This window comes from Typopeltis vanoorti, chromosome 2 (assembly GCF_054136105.1).
Source record: "Typopeltis vanoorti isolate ZY-2024b chromosome 2, IOZ_Tvanoo_1.0, whole genome shotgun sequence".
Classification (NCBI taxonomy): Eukaryota; Metazoa; Arthropoda; class Arachnida; order Uropygi; family Thelyphonidae; genus Typopeltis; species Typopeltis vanoorti.
The window spans coordinates 124,298,100-124,322,975 of NC_143550.1; the positions used below are offsets into that span (position 1 = coordinate 124,298,100).

The window sequence follows — 24,876 nt, forward strand, 5'->3', positions numbered from 1 at the left end:
CTGCAACTAGTTAAGTTCATTATATTCTTCTCAGGGCAACATAGAATTAAGACGTAATCCTAGATTAACTGGAACTAATCAGAATTTCCCATTGAATGTCCAGTTCTTTATTTATCCGATTACGACATCAATTTTCCTCTATAACAACAGCTGATTTCACTTGCAGCTGAGTATAAGATTCACTACGTTTTTTGCTTACTTCTAAACACTGTTCTCTTGAACTTCTGCCCTGAAGAATTTATAATTTTCTTTCACTTCCTTACTTATATCCTACTTTCCTTCAGGCTCCGCAAAACTCTTCCCTTTTCTCCCATTAAAATTCTTATTGCCCCTCCTTTCTGGTTCCCAGGTCACACCCTCTTCCACTCGTGCTTGTTTATTTCATGCGGCTCCATGACAACGCATGAACGTAAACATTTCGCTAATGTAATACAACGCTCTACTCTTACATAAGTGATTACATAACATTAAATTTTCACAAATAAGAATAAACAGAATATTTGAGCTACTTAATCAGCTCTTTCATTACGTATACAATTATTTATAATACACTTTTCGTTACTTTACATATATATTTTAGTTATCATAAATTTCTACACATGTTATTATTTAATAAATTACTAGTAGGTTAAGTTTAGAATAAATATTTAAATAGTAATCCTTAATTAAGGAACAATAAATAATCTTTATACAAATTACGATTAATACATAATAAGCAATGTTAAATGTGAACGAAAAAAAATAAATTACATAACATAGTTTCATTCACAATTTAACAGTAACACTGGTCACTTTGGAAGAGTGCATCATCCAGATGGGGATATTGCAGTTATACATGTGACAGGGAAATCCAGAACATCTGGAATTGCTTAGGATATTGCAAATGTGTATTTAGAATTAGGTGCTAGTTACACTTTTTAGAATTACACTTATCATTACATTTAATGGAATGAATAAATGAATACAGTCCCTTCATTCGTTGTTTATTTATTTAAATTTTATATATACCTTTTCTCTTCTTTATCTACGTCTAAGACTCTAACTTTAATACGAGCTTCAGTGCTAGATATAGAAGTTATCTATACAATGTGGCTGATCCCTAGATTGATCATGTCCATTAACTTACTTAGACAAAGGGTTTACCTCAGACTGGAGACAAATCCTTGGTTATTACTATCTGGAGATGTTTCCCGACAAGATACTGGGAAATTTGTTTCGCTGCGCTAGCCAATATCATTAGGTTAGAAGGTTTCTTTAACCAAGGAAAGCTCTCAGATTAGCATACAGCGATGATCAATCTATCATTAATACTTAGCACTTAATTATCTATATCACCTTTATCAATCGTGGTTATTGACATACTATTCTATCCCACTCTGGTTCTAGATTAAATGAGTGGTGCATTGAATTCATTCTCAGGCCAAATTTCAGGTAAAATACAAACCATATTTATTGAGATCACAAGATTACAAGTTCACATACATACACTCTACTAAATTAATATCATTCTAAATTATAGAGCAATTCGGGACAATTAAATCTCAACCCGACTGGATTCTATCATGAGCTCTCTCTACAAGGTTAAACATTCCCTCCATACAATATACTGACAAAATTTGCATCCATGCAATTATTCTACTTAATTTCGTTAATCACTTCACATAACATTATTGACGCAATGCATATATTTAACATTCTCTAAAGAAACGTTCATTGGAGTTATGCAGTTGCTATCTACAATAATTACTTAAGAGTTCTACATTAAATGTCCTTGCACACTATCTTACAACAATTCTTCTCTTCAAAAGGAAAAGGAAAACTAAAAGCTGTACATTACCAATTTTCCGGATGTTCAACAGGTCCGTTACTTGGTTCTTAATTCAGCTTGCAGTGCTCGGTTCTTCCTCTAATGTGACTAGAACGTCTCATTTTGGCTTTGACCCACGTGGTCACTCATGACGGTCCTTTGATCTGGCTATCTTGAAAAGCTGTCGTTGTGTCCGCTCTTGACTCGTCCCATTGCCATTTGTCGGCATCTGCATTGTCTACTTGACTGTAGTTATTCCTTTCTGAAAGCATACCGAGCCGGGACTCTGGAATGACGGTTGTCGACATCAAACTACCGAAGGCCGTCTGGAATCCATGAAGAGGTGAGAGAGAGAAAGAAAAAGCCTTCTCGAAGGGGAGCAAACTCTTTTTATCTTGCACCTTTGGCACCCTCTTTACTGCTACGTTTTTTCTTGTTCGGTACCGATCCTTTTCAAGCGGGACGGTCCCCTATACCGCTTCTCCTTCTGCACAGGACGATTCTCTCCTCCGTGTCTTCCGAGAAATATGAGCGCGCGCGCGCTGTTCTCTGTGCAAGAGCCACTGCCTTAGGCCAAGCGTTCACCCGAAAGTTTCGCCAGCGGACTTTGAACTTTTGATTTTATCTCATGACAAATATTTCATATAGAATACCTCTTAACTGTTACAGTTTACAAAACATATCATATTACTTAGATTAAATAAATTCCACATTAGGTATCCTATTTATGGCATCCTTTTACAGTCTGCTTCTATACTTAAGCACAAGCATCTCTTTGTAGATATATTATACTTGTTAGATCCTGAATGAAAATTCTCTAGAATGAAAACTCTTCATTCAAGATCTAACATAGGTTTCACCTTTCTCTAAAAATATTTTTCAACAAATTTTTTTCTCCAAGTCATCCCTCAATTCTCCGGAAAAAACTTTCCCATTTCGCCTGGGTCTTAAGTCATATCTTGACTGAGCTGAGCCCTTACTTCCCCTCATCAATCATGTTCTCCTTGTCTCTCTGAGCCTGTTCATCCTTATAGTTTATACCAGAGTTTCTTCTACATCTGTTGTAGTTGGAAAAAGTTTCATTCAAGGCGGGATGTTCTTGCTCTTTGAGAGGTATATACTGGTCGCCTTCTGATTTCTTATATGTTCTCCTAGTTTTTTTTCAATACAGATATAGTTAACCCCCAATACCCCCTTTATAGACTGCATTCTATCCTTTGCTTATAATTTCACCATCCACGGTTGCCCTAACTTCTTTAATGTCGTCTGCACCTGGATATTTTTTTCTTTGATGAGGACGCTTCTGATTCTGATTGAATGCTAGTCATACGGTCTTTATCTCCCTCAGTCAGTTTTACCTCATTCCCATACTGGGACTTGTTGTTTAATGGGTTGTTTCCTTCACCCAAAGCTTGTGATTTTTGATCCCTCTTGGTAATCCTCCTTTTCCCGAGGAAACATACCTCCTCTCTTGAGTAATCACATGAGAATTTGTACTTCATCAAAAAATCATTTCCAAGTATTAACTTTAAATGTCAGAGAGAAACTAAAAACTCATGCCAAACACGTTATATTCTGGTAGTTTCACCTTCAATCTAACTGACTTGGATGCGTGAATTGTAGAAGGGGATATTCCTAACAGTTTGACAGGTTTCTTAAAGATTTTGACCCTTTTCTTCACATAGGACTGTAGTTCCCTGAAATAGTTTTCTGAAATGATGGAGGTTTGGGAACCTGTGCTCACTTATGCTCTGAAATTTCTTCCACAAATTCTTCCCTCTACAGTAATTCCTAGTGATTGTCCTGGATGTTGTCGTTCCTTTCTCCAGGTTTGATTGGTACACACATGAGATTTAGATTCTTTGCTGGAGTTTTTTCTGGAGATCCCTTTTCTGTCTATAGCAATTGCAGGCAAGATGCCCAATTCTGTTGCAATTGAAGCATTTTGGGGGTTCCCTTTTGTCTTATCTCTCATTACCTCCTTCTGAGGACCAAGGAGACTATACAATATTTCTAGTAGACAAATTTGCCGGCTTTTGCATCATCGTGTCTAACTTATCAAGCAACGGTCACTGCAATCTTTGAACCTCCCTATGAATCAACTCTGTGGTTTTCTCATCTTAAGGGCAAGAGGGTTCTGGGTTTCTTACAGAGGCTGTCATTAGTTGGTTAAGCACCACATTGAGGCGTTCCATAACAGGCTGTTGTAGTCATTCGATTTCCTGTTTAATCATGGAATGAACCTCACTTTGATTGGGAATGCTTGTTGCTATATGATTCACAGATTCAACTCTATCTCCTTCATTCCCCTTTTCTGTTTTCTGTTTCTCTCTCCTTTTGTGACTTTCCCTCACAGTATCTAGGTGATTACTAGTATCACCCCCCCCCCCCTCTTTAATCAGGTTTATAAACCCTGTTGCAACTGCGGGACGAATGTCTCCTAGTAGCTGTTCTCTTTCCTTCACTGCGTTGTAACACTCTTCTAAATTGGTTATGTTCTTTCCAAAAGCTATTTCCCTCAATTCCTGCCTCATCCCTAGTCTAAAATGCTAGAAGACTGTGCCCAGTCCAAGTGGAGCCTGTCTTCACTTGAGACGTTTAGGTGCTCGCAAGTGTCAGCAATCTGTTATGGAAATCTGATATACTTTCCTTGTCCCTTTGTACCATCCTCTGGAGTTTCCATAAGTTTGGCCCTAGACTCTTACTTTTGAGAACTGTGAGATCAGGACCTCTTTGAATTTAGAATAGTCCAGTGTCTCCTTCAGGGTTGGCAATGAATAGAGGAAGTTTTTTGCTTTCCCTATTAGCTTACTGCGTAGCAGTATCAGAAGTTGGAAATCTGTCCATCGGCCAATCTTTCTCAGTTCTTCGATGTAGCAAAAGAATGTAATCACATCATCTGTCTTCTCCTGAGAATTGTGGGAATACTTGTTGAGGGTTAATGGTTCTGAAGATCTCAGAATCATTCATTTCAGAGCTAGTGAGTAAAGACATACCTGTACTTAAGTTTACAGAGAAATTCCTCAAAATTTTCAAATTTTTGCTATTAATTTCAGTAGCACCCTGATTGCCTGATTTGAATTCAAAACCAACTCACTGCGATCGACCGACTAATCTTAATTAAGCGAACAAATCGCATCCTGTCGGCTGCACCATTGTTATGTCCCTTTCGTTTTTTTTTTTTTTTTAATTTAAATTTTATATGCCTTTTCTCTTATTTATTTACGTCTAAGACCCTAACTTTAATACAAGCTTCGGTGCTAGATATAGAAGTTATCTATACAATCTGGCCAATCCCTAGATTGATCACGTGCATTAACTACTTAGACAAAGGGTTTAGCTCAGACTGGCGACAAATCCTTCGTTATTACTGTCTGGAGATGTTTCCCGACTAGATACTGGCAAATTTATTTGTTTCGCTGCACCAGCCAATATCATTAGGTTAGAAGGTTTCCTTAACCAAGGAAAACTCTCAGATTAGCATACAGCAGTGATCAATCTATCATTAATACTTAGAACTTAATTATCTATATCACCTTTGTCGATTGTCGTTTGCAGTCGTGGTTATTGACATACTATTCTACCAGCTCTGGTTCTAGATTAAATGAGAGGTGCATTGAATTCAATCTCAGGCCAAATTTCAGGTAAAATACAAACCACGTTTATTGAGATCATAAGATTACAAGTTCACATACATACAGGTTTCCTTAACCAAGGAAAATTCTCAGATTAGCATACAGCGATGATCAGTCTATCATTAATACTTAGAACTTAATTATCTATATCACCTTTGTTAATTGTCATTTGCAGTTGTGGTTATTGACATACTGTTGTATCCCGCTCTGGTTCTAGACTAAATGAGTGGTGCACTGAATTCAATCTCAGGCCAAATTTCAGGTTAAATACAAAGTACATTTATTGAGATCATAAGATTACAAGTTCACATACATACACACTACTAAATTAATATCATTCTAAGTTATAGAGCAATTCAGGACAATCAACTCTCAACTCGACTGGATTCTATCATGAGCTCTCTCTACAAGATTAAATATTCCCACCATACAATATACTGACAAAATTTGCATCCATACAATTATTCTACTTAATTTTGTTAATCACTTCACATAACATTATTGACACAATGCATCTATTTAACATTCTCTAAACAAATGTTCATTGAAGTTATGCAGTTGCTATCTACAATAATCACTTAAGAGTTCTACACTAAATGTCCTTGCACCCTATCTTACAACAATTCTTCTCTTCAAAAGGAAAAGGAAAACTAAAAGCTGTACATTACCAATTTTCTGGATGTTCACCAGGTCCGGTACTTAGTTCTTAATTCAGCTTGCACTACTCGGTCCTTCCTCTAATGTGACTAGAACCTCTCAGTTTGGCTTTGACCCACGTGGTCACTCATGGCGGTCCTTCAATCTGGCTATTTCGAAAGGCTGTCGTTGTGCTCACTCTTGACCCGTCCCGTTGCCATTTGTCGGCGTCTGCATTGTCTACTCAACTGCCGTACTCAGTTATTCCTTTCCAAAAACGTACCGAACTAGGACTCTGGAATGACGGTTGTTGACTTCAAACTACCGAAGGCGGTCCGGAATCCATGAAGAGGTGAGAGAGAGATTCAACATCCATGAAGAATGAAAAGGCTTTCTCGAAGGGGAGCAGATTCCTTTTATCTTGCACCTTTGGTGCCCTCTTTACTGCTAAGTTTTTTCTCGCTCGGTACCGATCCTTTTCAGGCGGGATGGTCTCCTATACCGCGTCTCCTTGTGCACACGGGATGATCCTTTCATCTGCGTCTTCCGAGAAATACGAGCGCACGCTGTTCTCTGTGCAAGAGCCACTGCCTTAGGCCAAGTGTTCACCCAAAAGTTTTGACAGCAGACTTTGAACTTTTGATTTTATCTCATGACAAATATTTCATATTGAATACCTCTTAATTGTTACAGTTTACAAAACATATCATATTACTTAGATTAAATAAATTCCGCATTAGGTATCCAATTTATAGCACCCTTTTACAGTCTGCTTCTATACTTAAGCACAAGCATCTCTTTGTAGGTATATTATACTTGTTAGATCCTGAATGAAAATTCTCTAGAATGAAAACTCTTCATTCAAGATCTAACAATAGAATTAATTAAACAACAAATTTAATCATTCCAGTATTTCATCTCTGTCAAGCCTTCAGAAATATGTTATTAAAATTGTATTAACACACGCATGCAGAAAATATTAATTATTTTAAGCCTAAAGTCCCATTGGCAGTGCCCTTCGTGGATGCTATTTGGCAAGAGTACTAAAAATTAGTTTCTCAAATCTTGGGAAGTTGGGAATATTGGAAAATTAGCCACAACACCAAACTAGCAATATACAAGACGGTGTTCATACCTGTTTTGAGTTATGGAGATAGTTATGTTCATACCTGTTTTGAGGTATTTTGAGAGTTAGATTAGAAATAAAGCACTTCATCAAGGACTAGAAACTGTAAAATCTTGCATAGAAGGATTTTGTACAACAATTCCTTATATGCAGATTTTACTAGAAAACAAAAATCCATACAAAATACTTGTAGTTAATTAGCAATTTTTTTATGTTTATGTAGTATGGAAATAAGACTGTTAAATATTGTGACTGCCAAATTTCTGTATAGAACAAAGAAAGTTAAGTAGAAATTTAATTGTAACAAAGGAAAATTCCAGATGAATTAACTCATGAAGTAAGGCAGTCACTATCGCGAAGGTCAAGTATGCACGGGGTTTCCCGCCTTAATGCAGCAACATGAAGGTGGCTGGGAAAGCCCTTCCAAGAAAAATCTGGGAGAATGAATCGGTGGCAGTTCCAAGGTCGAAGGAAGAGAATAAAAAGGGGAAGGATCAATAGATCGAGGCTCCCTTTTCCCCAAGGTAGTTGAGAAGGCTCTTTTTAGTTGGTGGTTTGTGGCACTTAGGCACCTACTTTTTGGTTTGTGTCATCACCTCTACCCAGACGCTGTTCCTGCTCTCGGTTCCGGTCCTCCATGCAAGGAATTCCAGTGTGTCTTGCCAATTCAAGGTCGCAGATCCACATCCTGCCAACAGACATCCGAAAGTAATTGAAGGCTCGATTATGCAGTAACGATGGTTAGTTCAGGAATTCCAGCCGCCAAGTTTCCTAAAGATCTCCGTTGATGAAATGTCTTTGATATTGTAAAAGGCGCCCAGTAGTGAGCTATGTTGGAAGGTAAAAAATGAAGATAATGATCTAAAGGATCTACTATTGCAGACTACATGGCTAAAAAAGTAAGGCCTTGTATAGAAATTTTCTAGAGGTGAAATTTGTGGCAGAAATTACTATTGTATTGAAATTTTGTTAGAGTTAAGAACAGTAATAAGGACTCTAGATCGTGAGTTAAGATTTTGTGAAATATCCTGCTGAGTTGTGTGTTAAGATAGAGTTGATATATGTGACGGTTTAGAGTGTGAGATATAATTTAATGTCTGAGTTAAAATATGATGTAGTATGCACAAGTCTGTTATAGTGTATGAATAATTTGTAGGAATAGTGCATTAGACCAATTGTTTAAAGGAGAATCGTAAAGCTAGGTTGATTAATTCGAATCCAAACTAATATTGCTGAAAGGTATAGAGCCCGAGAGGTTTGAATGTTTAGTGTTAACTTTTAATGTACATTCAATTAGTATGAATAAATTGTTTTGTTTGTCAAATAATTTGCCTGATTACTGCATACCAATGCACTGCTCATGAAAATCGTATCTGTGTGACCTAGAGCAGGGTTTCTCAAACTTTTTCTACGACGGAACACTTCACAAATCCTGAAATTTTCATGGAACACCTTGGTTATTTTGTAATGTATTAATTAATAATTAATTGGTAATTTTGCTGATTTATTATTAATAATTAATAAATGATAATTAATTATTAATTTGTGCTGATTTTCATTGACATATCCTATTCTGATCACCAAAAATTTATATTATAAGTACTTACGAGTGAATGCAGACTTTTTCTCCTGTGTGCTGGTTGTTTTCCCCTCCTTTTGTACATCCTGGAGATCTTTGTAGGCTTGAGGTGGATGACTCACTATCTGTTCCGTCACAAACACCTTCAATAAGATATTTCTTAATACCAAAATTAAACAATGTGCCTTGTCTGTTATTCATATTAGAATTTAAATCTGTATTCCTATTACTTTTTAAAAAAAAATCACGGCACTCCTGTTTCAGAACCAGCACTTACAGACTGCAATATGAACTTGCGAAGAAAGTATTCAGTGTTAATAGATTTGAGAACCGGATGTAGACTACCTTGATCTTCAATTTCAGTGGAAAAATTTTCTTTATACTTCCTTGCTGATTGGTCACTGACATTTGCAACACAGATGTTATTTCGTTCAGTTTTGAGAACACGCTGCCCATTGTTGCAATCGGCTTGCAGGCAATTTTTGTGATCGATCATAAACGGAGGTATTCTCTTTCCTGATTGTTGAAAGATTGCAATGTGTGAAAATTAACGATAATTCATGAACATTTTGTTTAAAAATATGCCACGGACTGAGGATATGCCACCCATTGTTATAATCTGCTTGCAAGCAATTTTTATGACCCGTTATAAACAGCGGTATTCCCTTTCCCAAATGTTGAAAGATTTCGATGTGTGAAAATTAATGATACACAGATGGTATTAGGCATTCTGGGTCTGAGCTTTTCGACATATTCATGAATATTCTCCTCGGTATATTTCTACTATAAAATATTTATTCATGAAAAATGCTTAGAAAACTAAAACGACAAATTCCAGAACTTCTCGCAGAACACCCATTCACCTTCCGCAGAACACAGTTTGAGAAACCCTGACCTAGAGTATTGAGTAGCCACGATTGAAAGATAGAAATTTTGCATTGCTAGATTTAGTAATAAGTACAAGAGAAAAATTCCATGCCTTGCTGAGTATTTTTCTTTGGAAGGATATTCATCTCCTATCTATGAATTTTGATGCCACAGTTGAAATAAATCAATTTTCAGAATTCAAAATAGAAAAATGCCAGTAGTTCAGACAAAGAAATTGGCTCCAGCCAGAGGAGCCAATTTTCATGCACATGTAGAAGCATAATTGCAGCCTTGAGACAAGGGGGGGGGATTAAAGTTGAATGAGAGGATTAAAAATAAGAGTCTAATTCAAGCAATGTATTAAGAACTCAGAGTTACGACTGTATATTAATTAGTGTTTAAGTAAAGTAAAATATTGAGTATAGAACTTTTGATAAAGGCAAAAACAAATAAGAGTAAAATACGATTTTACAGTGGTGCAAATGACTTCGATTTTTACAAGACCACAGATATGAGTGTTCTGAGAAAAATTATAGGAGTGAACAGATGGCATCAGTGGCAGAATGATATATTAGAAAGGAACTTGACATTGTTAGCATTCAAGAATCTGTGAGCAGAGCTGATGCAAGCAACTGATATGGCCCTTAAATTGAATGGGTGAAGAAACTTTAGCAAAACAGGTTTGTATGCCGAGATGGCATAAAAGAGACCCAGAGTAAGACTATGGTCTAGGTGGATTGATCTAGTCAGAAGTGCCTTAGAAGTGCAAATTGTTAGTTACGACAATATCGGAGTGTTGACAAGTAATAGACTAATAGGAGATTAATAATAATGTAAACTTAATCATGTAGTGTTGTCATAGTAGCCTGAACACCCTTTGAGGGTACATATCAGGAAATGGAATGAGTATTGGGAAGTTTAACACAACTGTATTTATTTAGTTTATGATTTTTTTTTTTAATTATTATTATTATTATTTTTTTTTTTAAAAAATCTGCTGCTGATTCTAAAATCTTTTAAGTTTCTATTTGCTGTAATGAAGCATAGTAGGTTTTTTAAATAGGGTGGCGCATAAGTCACGGAACATTCCATAGAAATGGCCTGTCTTTGTGAAGGCATTTACATGTTGTGGTTTTTCATACCTAATAAAAAAAAGAAAAAAATTCTGTTGATGTTAAACTTATGCTGTTACTTCATAAAGATGGGCCATTTCTATGGCACTCATGTTCCATGACTTATGGGCCACCCTGTATACCATCTGATCCTGTGAAAGGTATCCAAGGCATGGTTAGCTGGACTTGACTGACTATAGTTGTGGCAGCAGATGCATTTCTTGTGTTCACCAAAGTGGATATTGGCAAATCTCCCAATTTGACTATAATATGATAAGTTTCAGGAATAAGGAACTATGTAAACACCGGGAATATTTTTTCTGAGGTGCCCCAGATATATGGGAAAGTTTATGTATGCATCTCATTATGTTTATTCTGTTTATCTAATTATGAAGACAGAGGGAGTGATATGATTGAGACCTACAAACTTCTGAACGGGTTATGCAGAATTTCAGTAGATGGAATTTTTCATTTTATGGAGGGTGGGGAAAGGATGCAAGGACATCCTTAGAAGCTGAGAATGAATGCTGTCAAGAAAGGGATGAAAACTATTTTTCTCTACTATAGTGGTGCATGATTGAATGGATTATCATTGGATGTTGTGCGTGCAAGTAGTTTGAATGAATTCAAGAACAACTATAACATCTGGTGCAAATAGCATGGCTTCCCTCAATTCTTCCTTGGAGGTCTCTCATAATGATAATTACTTGTGTGGATGTTTTTTTTTTTTTTTTTTTTTTGTACACTGAGAAAGAAAGGGTGCCATTGGACAAATGTGTGGATGTGTGATTAAAGTATCTAGAAAAGGCAGGCTATTGTATAAATTCTCCACAATCTTCATTGTGGAAAATTTATGGAGATAAAAACATGTTGAGTAATTACGAGCTGCATTTCACAAAGTAAGTTCTATTCCACCAAATAAGATATGGAAGAGTGATCACTTATGGTTGGTAGCATAGAGTGACTGATTAGTTAGCTGTCGACTATTTTACTTTCATTCCATTATCACTTGTTGTTTTCTATGAATAATTTATAATAAATGCTGTGATAAAATCTTTCCAGTTGCAAGATTCATGGTGTGATACGGTTTTTGTTGCATTGTTGTAAAAATTAGTGCTGCAGAAATTCACTGACTTCATAAAGTTTATGAACCTAACATAATCATTGACAATAAGATTAGGAAATGGTTTCATTTGGTTAAAGAAGGGCACAACAGTGTTCACAGTGAAGATGCATTGTGACATGCACAGTCCGATCAAGTGTGGTGACAGAAGTGAACACAAAAATTCGTGAGAATTGTCTCACAATTATGGAAGTTTCTTTTTTAATTCCTAGAAGTTTAACGCTCAGTTATTCATGAAATCAAATAACTGAGAAAAGCTGGGGTATAAGAAATTGTGTGCCAGATGGTTCTCAAAAATGTTGACTGATGTGCATAAACAGCAACAAGTGGAATCAGTTCAAAAATTTTTTTGCGTTATGAAAATGAAGATGAACTTTCTTTTTTTTGTGATTAGTGATGAAATGTGGATTTTGTACACAAACATCAAATCAAAACAAGACTCAATGCAGAGGCGTTGTTCATCATCTCCAAAAGGTGCACATAAAATTCAAACAGGCCATATCTCAAAAACATGATGACCATTGTCGTCTGGGACCGAAAAGGAATCTTGCTCATTGATTTTTCTTCAGCAAGGAATTATAGTTTTTGCACTGTTGCACCCTTCTTTAAACTGCACTCATTGCCTAACCTTACGCAGTCATTGGTGAATTTCTGCAGCACTGTTGTTTTCTACCAACAAAAACCATATTACAGTACTCATTATAAATTATTTGTAGAAGACAACAAACAATAACAGAATGAAAGTAAAATGGTCAACAGCTAGCTAATGAGTTGCTCTGTGCTACCACTCATGCACTACCCCTCTCCCATATATTATTTGGTGGTAAATTCTGAACAGACCTTGCTTTTTGGAGATGCCTCATACTTAGTAGGCTAGTATTCAAAGAAGAAAAATAGCGTTTGCAGGATATTTGATGAAGGGTTCTCCTGAGAGCTCCCCAGAATAGTATTGCAGGGGAAGGAGGGGAAAGAGGATAACCTCAACTGCAATGGAAAGACAACATCAAAGACTAGATGAGCAAGATTTTTACAGAAGCAAGAGATAGAGAGGAATTGAAGAGGACTGTTTATCAGTTGCAACCCTCTCAGAAGAGGAGGCCACAGGATTAGGGTAAGTTGCAGGTGCACTGGATTCGACTAGATTAAACCCTTGGGTGAGCAAGAAAAGGAAGGGGATCTTGATGAACTAAGTATACTTTTTCATTTTGCAGATGATTTGAAATATGCCTTAATATTGTATTTCTGTAGTGCTTTTGTCTCCATAAATTCTTCACAATGAATGCTGACCACTGTGTAACCTTGAAAGAAAGATCATCAACATATCTTAGCCAAATAGAAGGTTTGAGAATAGCAATATCAAGAGCATGTTTTTCAAAATGTTCCATATAGAAATTGGTCAGAGGATAGGAGAATCCATGGAGGATGTACTGTTTATATAAGGTGTCCTTCCAAGAGAAGCAACCAGTATTTTGCCATAACCAGGCAAAATTAAAGAGATCAATTATGTCTGGTGTGTGTGTGGGGGGGGGGGGGTATTTTTCAGTAAATTTAAAGTGCCAGAAAGGAAGATGTTACCTTATTTGTAAATAAGGTAACATCAAAGCCCACCATGATATCATTATTGTTTAAAACTAAATTTTGGATTAAAGATTTAATCCAAATTTTAAGGAGGGATGTCAGTAGCATTTACTATAGAACAGAAAGACTAATTAGGTTTATGAATTTTATTCAAGCCATATATGCTGGGTGGGGGGAGACAAAGTTTTTTTTTTTTTTTTTAACTTCAAGCGGCGACATGTTTTAGGATGTGACAATCTTCTCTTTCTCATTTTACAGGAAACCTACTCACACAGGTAGATAATACATACATAAACTGTTCCATTATCCTCTCCCTCTCAACAATATGGTGTCATCAAAATAGCCAGAACTTTAAAGAAATATAATCACTGCACTACTTTCAAATTTCATATGAAGTTAACTTTCTTTCTCCACTCTCCTAAGGATCCACTCCCCCCCCCCCCCCCTCTGTTCTAGATGTTTACAAGGTTCTTTGTTCTTGCAACTTATCATATTATGGTCAAACTGGGAAATCTGCCTTTGTGAACACAAGAACTATATCTGGCGCTACAACTATGGTCAGTCAGGTCTAGCTTGACCATGCCTTGGATTTGGATACCTTGCACAGGATCAGAAAAAAAAAAAAAAGAATTATACTTCATCACAGCAAATTCGAACTTAAGACTTTTTTAGAATCAGCTACTGATTTAAGAAACCACTCTAATCTAAATAAATACGGTTGTGTTAAACTTCCCAAGATTTGATACGCTAACGACACTCATAGAGGACATTCCTCATAGGACTTTAAGTGGAAAAAAATTAGACTATTGTATTTTATTTATTTCATCTATTTTTATATTTATCTCACACATGATAGTACAAGAATCTATAGTGCTGTGTGTGTGAAGTGCAGATAAGGACTGAAAAAGAAGAAATCTATTGACACTTTTCTTAAAGAGCTGGAAATTGAAATTGTTGGGCAACACATTGAGGAAGGCTGTTCCAGAGGACAGAGGTAGATAGAATAAATGAGGAAGAGGAGAAGCAAGTTTGATATTTGCAGCTGTACTGAAAAAGAAAGTTGGGCTGATGCTGCTGCATTTTTTTAACAGGCATAACAGCAAGTTGAATGATATTTACCAATTTTCTGGAGCAGTGACCATGGAAGTACACAGAAGATACACACAGCTGAAACATTGTATCTCTGAGATTGAAATGAGCCTGTGAAAGAAGAGTCATTTATGAGCTGAATTGCTGTCCTCTTGACAGCATCAAGAATTTTTAAGGTTTTAGGTGCACCACCCCATATGTGTGAGCAGTATTCTAATAATGGGCAGATTTGGGATTTATATAGAGTTAATAGCTAGGCAGATGTAAAGCAGCTTCTTGTTTTACATCCACTTCTAAGAAAGGCTAGAGGTAAATGTCAATCTGAAGAGAGATAGCTCATACTATTTGGTGACATGTGTCTTACTAAGTGAGAGAAGGTGAGCTGAGATCCCTTTTGTGAGAGAAAAAGGCAAAACTACATTTTGACAGCATTGAAGGTGACTGGGTTATCCTTGTCCCATTGAAGGGTGTCTGGGAGCTACATCGTTTGTCAAAGGAGTATGATGAATGAAGAATGCTCTTGTCGGTAAAGGTATGGACAGGATTTGTAGTGATTGAGAGTAGGTCATTCATGTATAAGAGAAAAAAAAAAAAAGGTAGATGATAGAACAGAGCTCTAAGGTACTCCTGTATTGGTGGTAAAGTTCAAAGAGATGCTATCCAACATGACAGTGAATAACCAGAGAGAAAACTTTCTATCCAATTACAGAGAGTGGCAGAAAGACAGAAGGCAGTTTGCAGAGCAGGTCTTGATGCCGAAGGTGATTGAAAGCCCTGGAAATGTCAAAGGCGACTGCACATGTTTCTCCAAATCTTTTTGTGGCATGTGTCCAGTTGTGGATGATGTAGGCTAAGTGATCAGCCATGGATCTCAATTAGCAGTATCCATATTGGTAAATGGATACTGCTAATTGATCAACATATACTGGTAAATGTTGATTTAACTGGCAGGTTTCTAGGTAGTGAAGAAATTGACCATTGATTATTTTCTTTATTGTTTTGGAAATGATTGAGATGATGAGAGTTGGGATGCTGTCAGGACAGATGACTTTTGTAGTGTTCAGGTTGTCTAATATTCTTACATATTTTTTCCAAAAGATAACAGGATACAACAGTGCTTCATTTCTGGCATGGAAGAAGGTGATTGGTCTTTGCCTTGAAGGTGTTAGAGGAAAACAGTGATGATGCCAGGAGGTCAGCTTTTTCTCTGGGTGCTGTAACAGTGGTTGCCATCTGGATGGAAGAGAAGTGGAAGTGCAGGTGAGCGACGTTGTGTCCAATGGCTTTTGATGGACTAGAAAGCACAACTTCTGTTTGGACAAGAGGCAATTTTTTTTTGCTATTGGTCTTTATGAAGATGGATTTGGATTTTCTGATAATTTTACATTTCTTGCATGCTTCTGCATAGGCTGAATATGAAGCTTGAATTTTGGATGCAAGCCATGTACTGTGAGCAGAGTTTCTTTTCTTCATCTGCTTTTATACATCTTCTGTTGAATCAGGACAGGAAAGTGGATGGGAATTTTGGATGGAATGAGGGATAAATGCCTTCATGTGTCTGGATCAGAACAGTGGAAGCAATAGTCATGCCATGAAAGAGAAGAGTAGTAGTTCTGAAGGTCATCCTGCTTGACACCTTTATGGTATTAGAGGACACAAGGAGAACTAGTTTAAAAAAAAAAATCAAGTATTTGGAAAGTGAGGGGATTTTCAGAAATTTGAGTAGGTAGGTGTATGATTTGCTTTAGATCATTGCTTATAGCAAAAACTTCCACATCATGTCCAGGTTTACCGGTATTGTTGGAGAAGGAGCTAGTTGGAGTTGCGAACATTCAGGTCACCTAGGAAGGCTTTGCTATTTGGATGGACTGAAGATGGTCCAGCTTAATGCAGAGGAAGGTGAAGAGGTCTGAGTGGTTTTTAGAGTTTGGAGACTGGTAAATACAGGAGGTGAATGAATATTCACCTTTTAACCTTTAGCCAGAGGAAGTCAGAAGCAGAGGATTCTAAATTTGGCATTCTCTAACAGGCAGTGTCAGAACACACACACACAGACACAGGTTGCCACCCTTGGGGCAAAATGAATCATGAAACATAGATATGGGCATTGAAGGTGATCTGTGGTTGATGTAGCTGCATTTTGGGTTTCTGTTAAGAGGCAGCCTTGGTTGGGTGACTGTAAGTGGTGATGAACATTGTTTATCTTGGGATTTATGCCATGGATGTTTGTGAAGTGGATGTGGAAATTATTTTGTTGGTATGGATCCTGGTGTGTTTGGATGAATTGGTTGTTGAGGAAGATTTATTTTGATTGCAGCATTGCTGTCATTGTTTGTTTCATTTTTGGTTTATTGCCAGATGAAAGGAAGAATGAGGACATGCAGTGGGAGGGATAGACTCTTGAATATGACACCCACACAGAAAGTACCTGTCTCCTTGCTTTTCTGTGACCTCGACAGTTCATACCACTACTTGGACCCCCTCACCAGGCACCACCTGGCAGAGTGTAGCAACGGATTATGTGCCAGTTGACCCAGAAGTCCCCTGACTCGTTACTAATAGGTACAGCATTACCACTGTTTGGTAATGGAATTAAATAGAAGAGGGTCTGGGTTTTCAAGTATGGGGTATGCCCTTGAGGGGTATCACTCACTGCATAGAGAAGAGAGGAAGTGATGAAGGCCGGTAAATGGAACCCCTGCTCTGGAGGCCAAACATAGCCTTTGCCACTACAGCACCCCCATAAGTATGGTCATGGTGTTTAACTACAATAGATGATGGTCATCTGTTGTAGGTGACTACACGTTTTTTTTTTTTGTTTGTGTGTTATTATAATTTTAATATTGTATTCCTGAAGATGTCTTTATGACCAATAAAATATCAAATGACTAAACCTCTTGTTTCATTAATTCTCTATGAAATTTTTATATCCTATGTTTAATTTCATTAAATATAAGATATTGCAGAATGTTAACATAAACATGGCCACAGTCATCGATGTCTTATAAAAATGTGCAAGTTTATGCTTTCATAATAGAAGTACTTCCAATCACAGCTTGGTATTTCTGTACTGAATAGCAGGGAGAGAAAACTACTTATGTTATAAGTACTATTTATAATCATTCACCTCTACAGTAAAATTAAGTGGGCTTTATTATTTCTTCCATATTCCCAGAAACCATTCAAATTCCAATCAGATTAAAGATCTTAGGAAAAATATGCTAAAACAATTTGTTGTCTGTATGCTTGTCTGAAGTAGAATGAAGCACTTGACATCACAGTATGAAAGCTTTGTCAACTGATAAAATGATATTTATTTTTGTGGTGACCTTCAATTTTTTTTTTTAATAATCCATGTATTCTGTCAAATATGTATGAAAACAATTTTGTCCTCAGTTTTTGATTGCAGTGTTTGGAACAAATATTGTAATCTTTATTCTTTTATAATTTGCTTTTTTTAGATGCAAAAAATATCTTATTAACACAAGAACTCTATGGAGTCGAAAGACTCATCACAGGAGGCAAATACTATTACACACAAAACCCATCAAACTGTGCTTTAAACTAATTCGTTGTATCTGCATTCACCACAATGTCAGGCATGGAGAATGGCTGGTCAGTGGAACTGACCAGCCATTCTCCATGCAAAGAACCTACTCCTTATGCCTCAGCTCACACCCTCCTTACACAACTTCCAGGTATATTCCCTTGTTCTATCCCCCCCTTCCCCCCACTCTACAAAAAAATTTCTTCCTCATTAACCTGGTAACAACCCTTTATCAACTTAAATGTTTCAAACATATCACCCTCCCTCTCCTTCCTCCATTCACAAGGCTTTGAAAACTTCATTCCTTTAATTATGACCTTAGTCTTCTCTGAATCCTTTCCAATATATCCTCATCATGAAAACCCAAAGGATCAAATCTGTGCACAATAAGCCATACAAGACTTGATCAATGCGTCATATAATGGAACCAGGTGTCTTCACAACTTGTGCAGTGTGACTTCTGAATTTCAGATCCTTGTCCACAACCACCACTCCAAGGTCTCTTATCTCTTCAACTTCGTCCAAATTTCCTCACCAAGTATATACTTCACTTTGTATCCCATTGTTGCCTACAAGATTTCAAACCTTACACTTGGCAACATTGAATTGACAGTTCCATACTGTTGCCCACTCTCACAATCTATTCAAGTCCTGTAAGACCACAGTGTCTGCTTGATTATTCTCCCCAGTTTTGTGTCATTTGCAAACAGTTGTATATCACCAGTTAAACTTATCTCAATATTATTAATATCCAAATTAAATAATAATGGTCCCAAAACTGATCTTATGGCACACCACTAGTGACCTTCCTCTTTTAATATAGTTTGCTCCCCCCTCCCCATACCCAACTTGCTGATACCTATTCGATAGCCCTTCAATCATCAAACTCTCTAGCTTATCATCCAATTCCATTTACTTCAGTTTAGTAACCAACTTCTGGTGTGGCATTCTATCAAAAGCCTTTGCAAACTAAGTATACCACTGTATATGCATCTCCCTTGTCCAGTACGTTTGGTACCTTGTTATAGTACATAAATTTGCAAAACACGACCTCTCTTTAACAAACCCATGCTGACAAGCATAAAGACTAGTACCACTTATCAACCCATTTTTGTATCCTACCTAGTCTAGCCATAAATACTGTTACAACTCGAACAGTGCATAAACCTATAATCAATCAGTAAATCATTAACTGCTTTCAGCACATACAAACCATATATCAATGGTGGCACACACAACATCCAACAGAAACACTGTCACTGCTCACTCCATATCCACCTTCAGGTTGGCGATGCTAGGGATGCCATTTCTTTCAGGCTTTTCTCTGAAACTGTGGCCACAATTTGAAGTCCAACACATTCAGATCGGAATTTTTAGATAACCAATCAGATTGTGATATGTGGTCGTGCACATTTGCCTCCAGCCACTGTTGTGTGTGGTCCTTGCTTTGTGTCAGTGCCCATAGTGCCTTCTTCCAGATTTCATGCTTAATCTCTTTGTTCATCCATTTTACTCATACCTTATTCAGCCTTTTGACCTTTGGAATATATTCACAGATTAATGCTGTTATGCATTTTTTTTGTCAGTTCCCAAACAGAATTTATTTCCTTACTGCTCAACTCCTCATTCTATGTTATAGCTCCAAACTGTCTGCTAAGATTATCATAATCACCAGCCTTGTACTTCTACATATATCCTTTCCTCACAGAACTCTTCAGCCACAACCCATGTGATCACTTTATGATCACTCTCACCAACTGGAGGAAAGTTCAAACCCCACTCACAATTACATCCTCTGAAATGATCAGATCTAAAACTCTGAATCCTCGCATGACATCCTTAACATACTACCTGAGATAGTTATCCCTCAAGAACTCAAGAAATTCATTTTCCTTATTCCCAAATGCTATCTCTTCATTCCAGTCTTTACTGCCATAATTAAAATCATCCATAATAATCACATTTTCCTTATTCATTAGCTGAAGATGTGTATACATTTCTTCATTGCCACACTCCCCATTCCCTGGCCTACAGCAACATCTAATTAAATATCTCTTTCTGTCAACTTCCACCTCACACCATTCTGTCTCAAAACCATTGCCATGATTTCCTTCTTTCATGTCTACCTTATGTGAACATGATTCCCCTACTATTATCAGCAGCACTTCCCCTCCCTTTTTGTCCATGCTATACTCTTGAAAAACACTGTACCCTTCCATTTCTATTCCTGTTAGGATTTCATCTTCATTTAACCATGTTTCACTTATTCCAATGATTTTGGAGTGAATAAACTCAATCATTGAAACAATTTCATTTCCATTAATATATTATATACATAATAGTGTAATGCTGAATTTTTTTAAAAATTTTTTTATATTGTGAGATGTTTTATCTCTTTGTTTGTTATTCATTTTATTAAACAAAGATAAAATTAAATTGTCTTATTATATGGGGAAAAATTAATTTCAAGCTGTTCTGCTACAGGTAAATTGATAATCTGGATTCCACTCACAAGAGGTTGTAAATTTATTTCTGGAGTATAACACCACTGTAATAGACCAAAAAGGAAACTTTTTTCAGCACCTTCAGGCATCTAATATGCAGAATTGGTCTTACACTGAAAGACATTCACAAACATCCATATCGTGGGATGGTGGATTTGATCTCTTATTGAAGAGCAAGTATGCTCTCTACTCAGCATACTTGCTCTTCAATAAAAATAAATAAATTATATAAAAATAATGGATATTAAATGTTTGTAGAAAAGTTGAAAGTTTCAAAGTTGTAACCATTTTTGCTCTCAAAAAGTCAGACAAATGAAGAAATTCTTTGAATGATATTCCTATAAAATATGATTTGCAAAGAATTTATCTTTTAAATTGTGATTGCATACTTTGATATGATATTAATTAATGAAATGAAAAGATTAATTGAATTTAACAAATGCACTAGATTTACTTTCTCTAGTTAGGTGATTTAGCTAAGTAATATGTTTGTCAGATTTCATCTAGAATTTTACATGTTCATTTTTAAAGGATGGAAAGTATGATGTTGGAGGAGGAGAAAAATTTGATACTTTAAGTGATCTTGTCGACCACTATAAGAAGAACCCAATGGTAGAAACAACCGGGACTGTAGTTCATCTGAAACAGCCATTTAATGCTACTCGTATTACAGCTTCTACTATTGAATGCAGAGTGAAAGAATTGATCAAAGAGAATGGGCCACTTAATAATGGAAAAGCAGGATTTTGGGAAGAATTTGAGGTTTATTTTTATATTAAACTCTTATGTTGTAATGATTTCAGTCCTCTGTATAGTGTAAATTGTATATGCTTATTATATTCATATGTAAAAACATTTAATTAAAAAAATTAAACTAAGTAAAAATAGTATAGTTTTATTTGCAAGGTGCATTCTGAAAGTAATGCCTACAAGCAAATGGCTTTGGATGTGAGTAGCCTTGAAACATTTTTTTTTTAATTCTGCTATAATTCTGTCTGATCAAAGTTGCATTTCTCATGTTATTTCATACATAATAGACGAGTCCTAAAAGTTTTGTTTTTGAGGTTTTTTTTGTTTGCAATAATTGAATTTTTTGATGCACAAAAAATGTGAATGCTATTGAAATTCATTTTATAGTGAAGCAATTGTAGATGCGAGTGCCTTATGTTGTTGGATATGAAGACTTAGAAACAGTGATGGATTACAAAGTGGGTAGCCAAAAATAAACCCAGCATTTCCATAAGCAGCAAACTGATGTTCATTTAGTGCAAATTGACAAATAAGTCAGATTGCTAGCACTGAAATTGAACATTAGATTGGACAACATCTGTGTGCATATGAGTACATTCATTTTAATGGCTATCAAAGAGAGTAGATTTGAAGTTTTGGAGCATCCTACCTGCAGACCCAAATGCTCCATCAGACTTTTGGTGATTTACTAAATCGAAGACATCCATCTCTAGTATTCATTTTGAAAACAAGGCATAGCTGAGAAAATGGTTCCAAAAACAACCTGGCATTCAATATAGTGTATGAAATAGACTTCAAACTGTTTATTATTTCACTGATACTGCTTTTGGTGGGGCAGATATCACAATGGAGACATTACTTTTCAAATGCCCCTCAAATGTAACAGTTTAGTGATCCCCATATATTCAAACTTTATTGTGTAACATGCTATTATCAAGTGAATCAATATCTGGCTTGATTCTTTCTTTCAGTTCATCAAATTTGGAAACAGAAGTTTATGTATTGGCATTGCATTCATTCATAGTGTTCCCAGTTGTGATCCCAGTGAATTTGGTTACATTCAGTAGATTATATCTCTTTTGAGAGCATATCAATTCTTAATGTTCATGAGCTGCTATGATTCATATTAAATTATTATTTTTTATTATTATATCACACCTCCAGGGAGTCCAAAGACTCATCGAGGGAGAGCATCAACTCTACAACTCTTCGTCTCACTACTGCCCAACCTTCATCATCTAACCCTAGTGCCATCTACTGCTGGCTGCCACCACCACTAGTGCTTTCACAGACAATCACAAACATCCATGCCCACACTGGGATTTGAACCCGCAGCCTTCTGGCTGGAGAGCTGATACACTACTCACTCGACCAACCAGGCCGGCATAAATAATTATGTTTGCATAATTACTAGTTTCCTATCAACAGATTTCTTCCAGATTAATCTATTATTTGTCAGATTTTATATTTCAGTCAGTAATGTATTGATTCACCTAGAAATTTATCTTCTTCTGGGTCTTTACTTACCATCCTGACATTTAGCACCTATTTTGTTAACCTTTTTTTCTTTTATTCCTGTTTAAATGACTATTACTTTAGATTAACCACCTTATTTTTTTTTTTTTCTACGTTGGTTATATCTGTCTATATCTGTCATAAGCATCCATGTGAAATTGCAAGTCGTTCTATCAAGTAGTTTGTTTTATGCAGCTGTCTGAAGCAAAAATGTTGTCTGTACTCTTGAAATGGATAAAATTGAGTATCGTGTAGTTATAAAAATTCTTTGTAAAAGAAGGTTTAACGGCAAAGGATTCATTTTAAGTTCATAAAAGTTTATGGGCACTCTTCTCCTTCATTTTTAAAGATTATGAAATAGACTGCCGAGTTTAAACGTGGCGTACCAGCCTTGAAGATGATTCACATGAAGGACATCCAAAAAGTGTAACAACACCAGAAATCATTGATCAAGTGCACGATATGGTATTGGATGATCGGAGAGTCAAAGTGCGTGAAATTGCTGAGACTATAGACATTTCAAAAGAATGTGTAGGATATATTTTGCATGAAGAATTGCAAATGAAAAAGCTTTACATAAGATGGGTGGCATGCTTGCTCACAGCAGATCAAAAATGCACTTGCATGAAAATCTCTGAACAGTGCTTGGAGCATTTTAACAAGAATAAAACTGATTTTGTGGGTTGATTTATTACTATGGATGAGACATTTATTCATCATTACACACCAGAATTCAAACAGAAGCCAGTTGTTTAGTGCCAAAGAAGACAAAGTCAGTTCCATCAGCAGGAAGAAAGGTCATGGCATCAGTGTTTTGGGATGCTAAAGGCATTTTATTTATTAATTATCTTGAAAAGGGTAAAACAATAACAGCACAATATTATTCCGATCTTTTAACTAGACTAGACGAAAAAATTCGTGAGCAAAGATCTGGTTTGCAGAAGAAAAAAAAATCGTCTTTCATCATGACAATGCACCTGCCCACAAAGGTGTTTTGGTAATGAGAAAATTAAGGGATCTGCACTATGAATCGTTGAAACATCCACCCTATTCCCCAGATTTGGCTCCCTCTGACTTCTATCTCTTCCCAAAACTAAAACTCTTCCTTCCTCTCTGATCGGCGATTTTTTTCGAATCAAGAGGTGATTGCAGCTGTAGAGGGGTATTTTGCAGATCTTACTGAGAACCGCTATGGATGAGTGTGAAGCCTGGACTCTAACAAAACAAGACATGAAAAAGTTGGAGGCATTTGAAATTTGGTGCTGGAGAAAGATGATGAAAATTAGGGGGACTGATTACAGAAATAATGGAGGGGACTGTAGAAGGAAAGAAGCCACGAGGCAGACCAAGAATTTCATATACAAATAACATAATGATGCTAACTGGCGCTAAGAGTTATGAAGAGATAAAAAGGAAGTCGCAAGACAGGATGTTGTGATGTGCTGCTATATTTACCAATTTTCGGATTGATGCACCAAAGAAGAAGACTGAGAACCACTACAGGGATGGGATAATGGTGCTGCAGCATCGCTGGAATAAATGTATTAGTCTTAAGGGTGAATATGTTGAAAAATAAAAATAATTTTGAAATTATAAATTAATTTTTTTAATTGTTAGGCTGAGAACTTTTCAGACCACCCTCATGCACTACCTGCACTCATAGTGCACTCAGGCAATTACACTCACTAACAACTCTTCACGTAAGAAATCTACTCCTCACATCTTTATACAACTCTCAAGGATGTCATCTCGTTCTTCTCATCCTAACATCCACACTTTTTATCATTTCTTCTGTATTAATCTGATAGAATCCTTTAAATTAACTTGAAGGTCTCTATTTTATCTCGTCTTTTTCTCCTATCCACCAATCTCTGTAATCCACATTCTCTCACACACACTCTTCATAACCAACACTCCAGAGTCCTGATATCACTTTGCTTATTTGTCTTTGGACCCTCTCTAGTGTTTCCCCAGCATAATGAAAACTAGGTGACCAAATCTGAGCACA

General features: G+C 36.4%; 1 protein-coding gene across 3 annotated transcripts in view; it reads left to right on the top strand.

Moving 5' to 3' along the window:
- Positions 1 to 24,876, top strand: part of LOC150109410 (tyrosine-protein phosphatase non-receptor type 11-like) — a 345,702-nt gene that overhangs the window by 128,870 nt on the left and 191,956 nt on the right. For all 3 annotated transcript variants that reach the window (XM_090407982.1, XM_090407997.1, XM_090407988.1), the window contains one exon: positions 21,135 to 21,365. In XM_090407982.1, the coding sequence (XP_090264108.1) occupies positions 21,135 to 21,365 (231 nt within the window). The remainder of the gene's footprint in view (positions 1 to 21,134; positions 21,366 to 24,876) is intronic.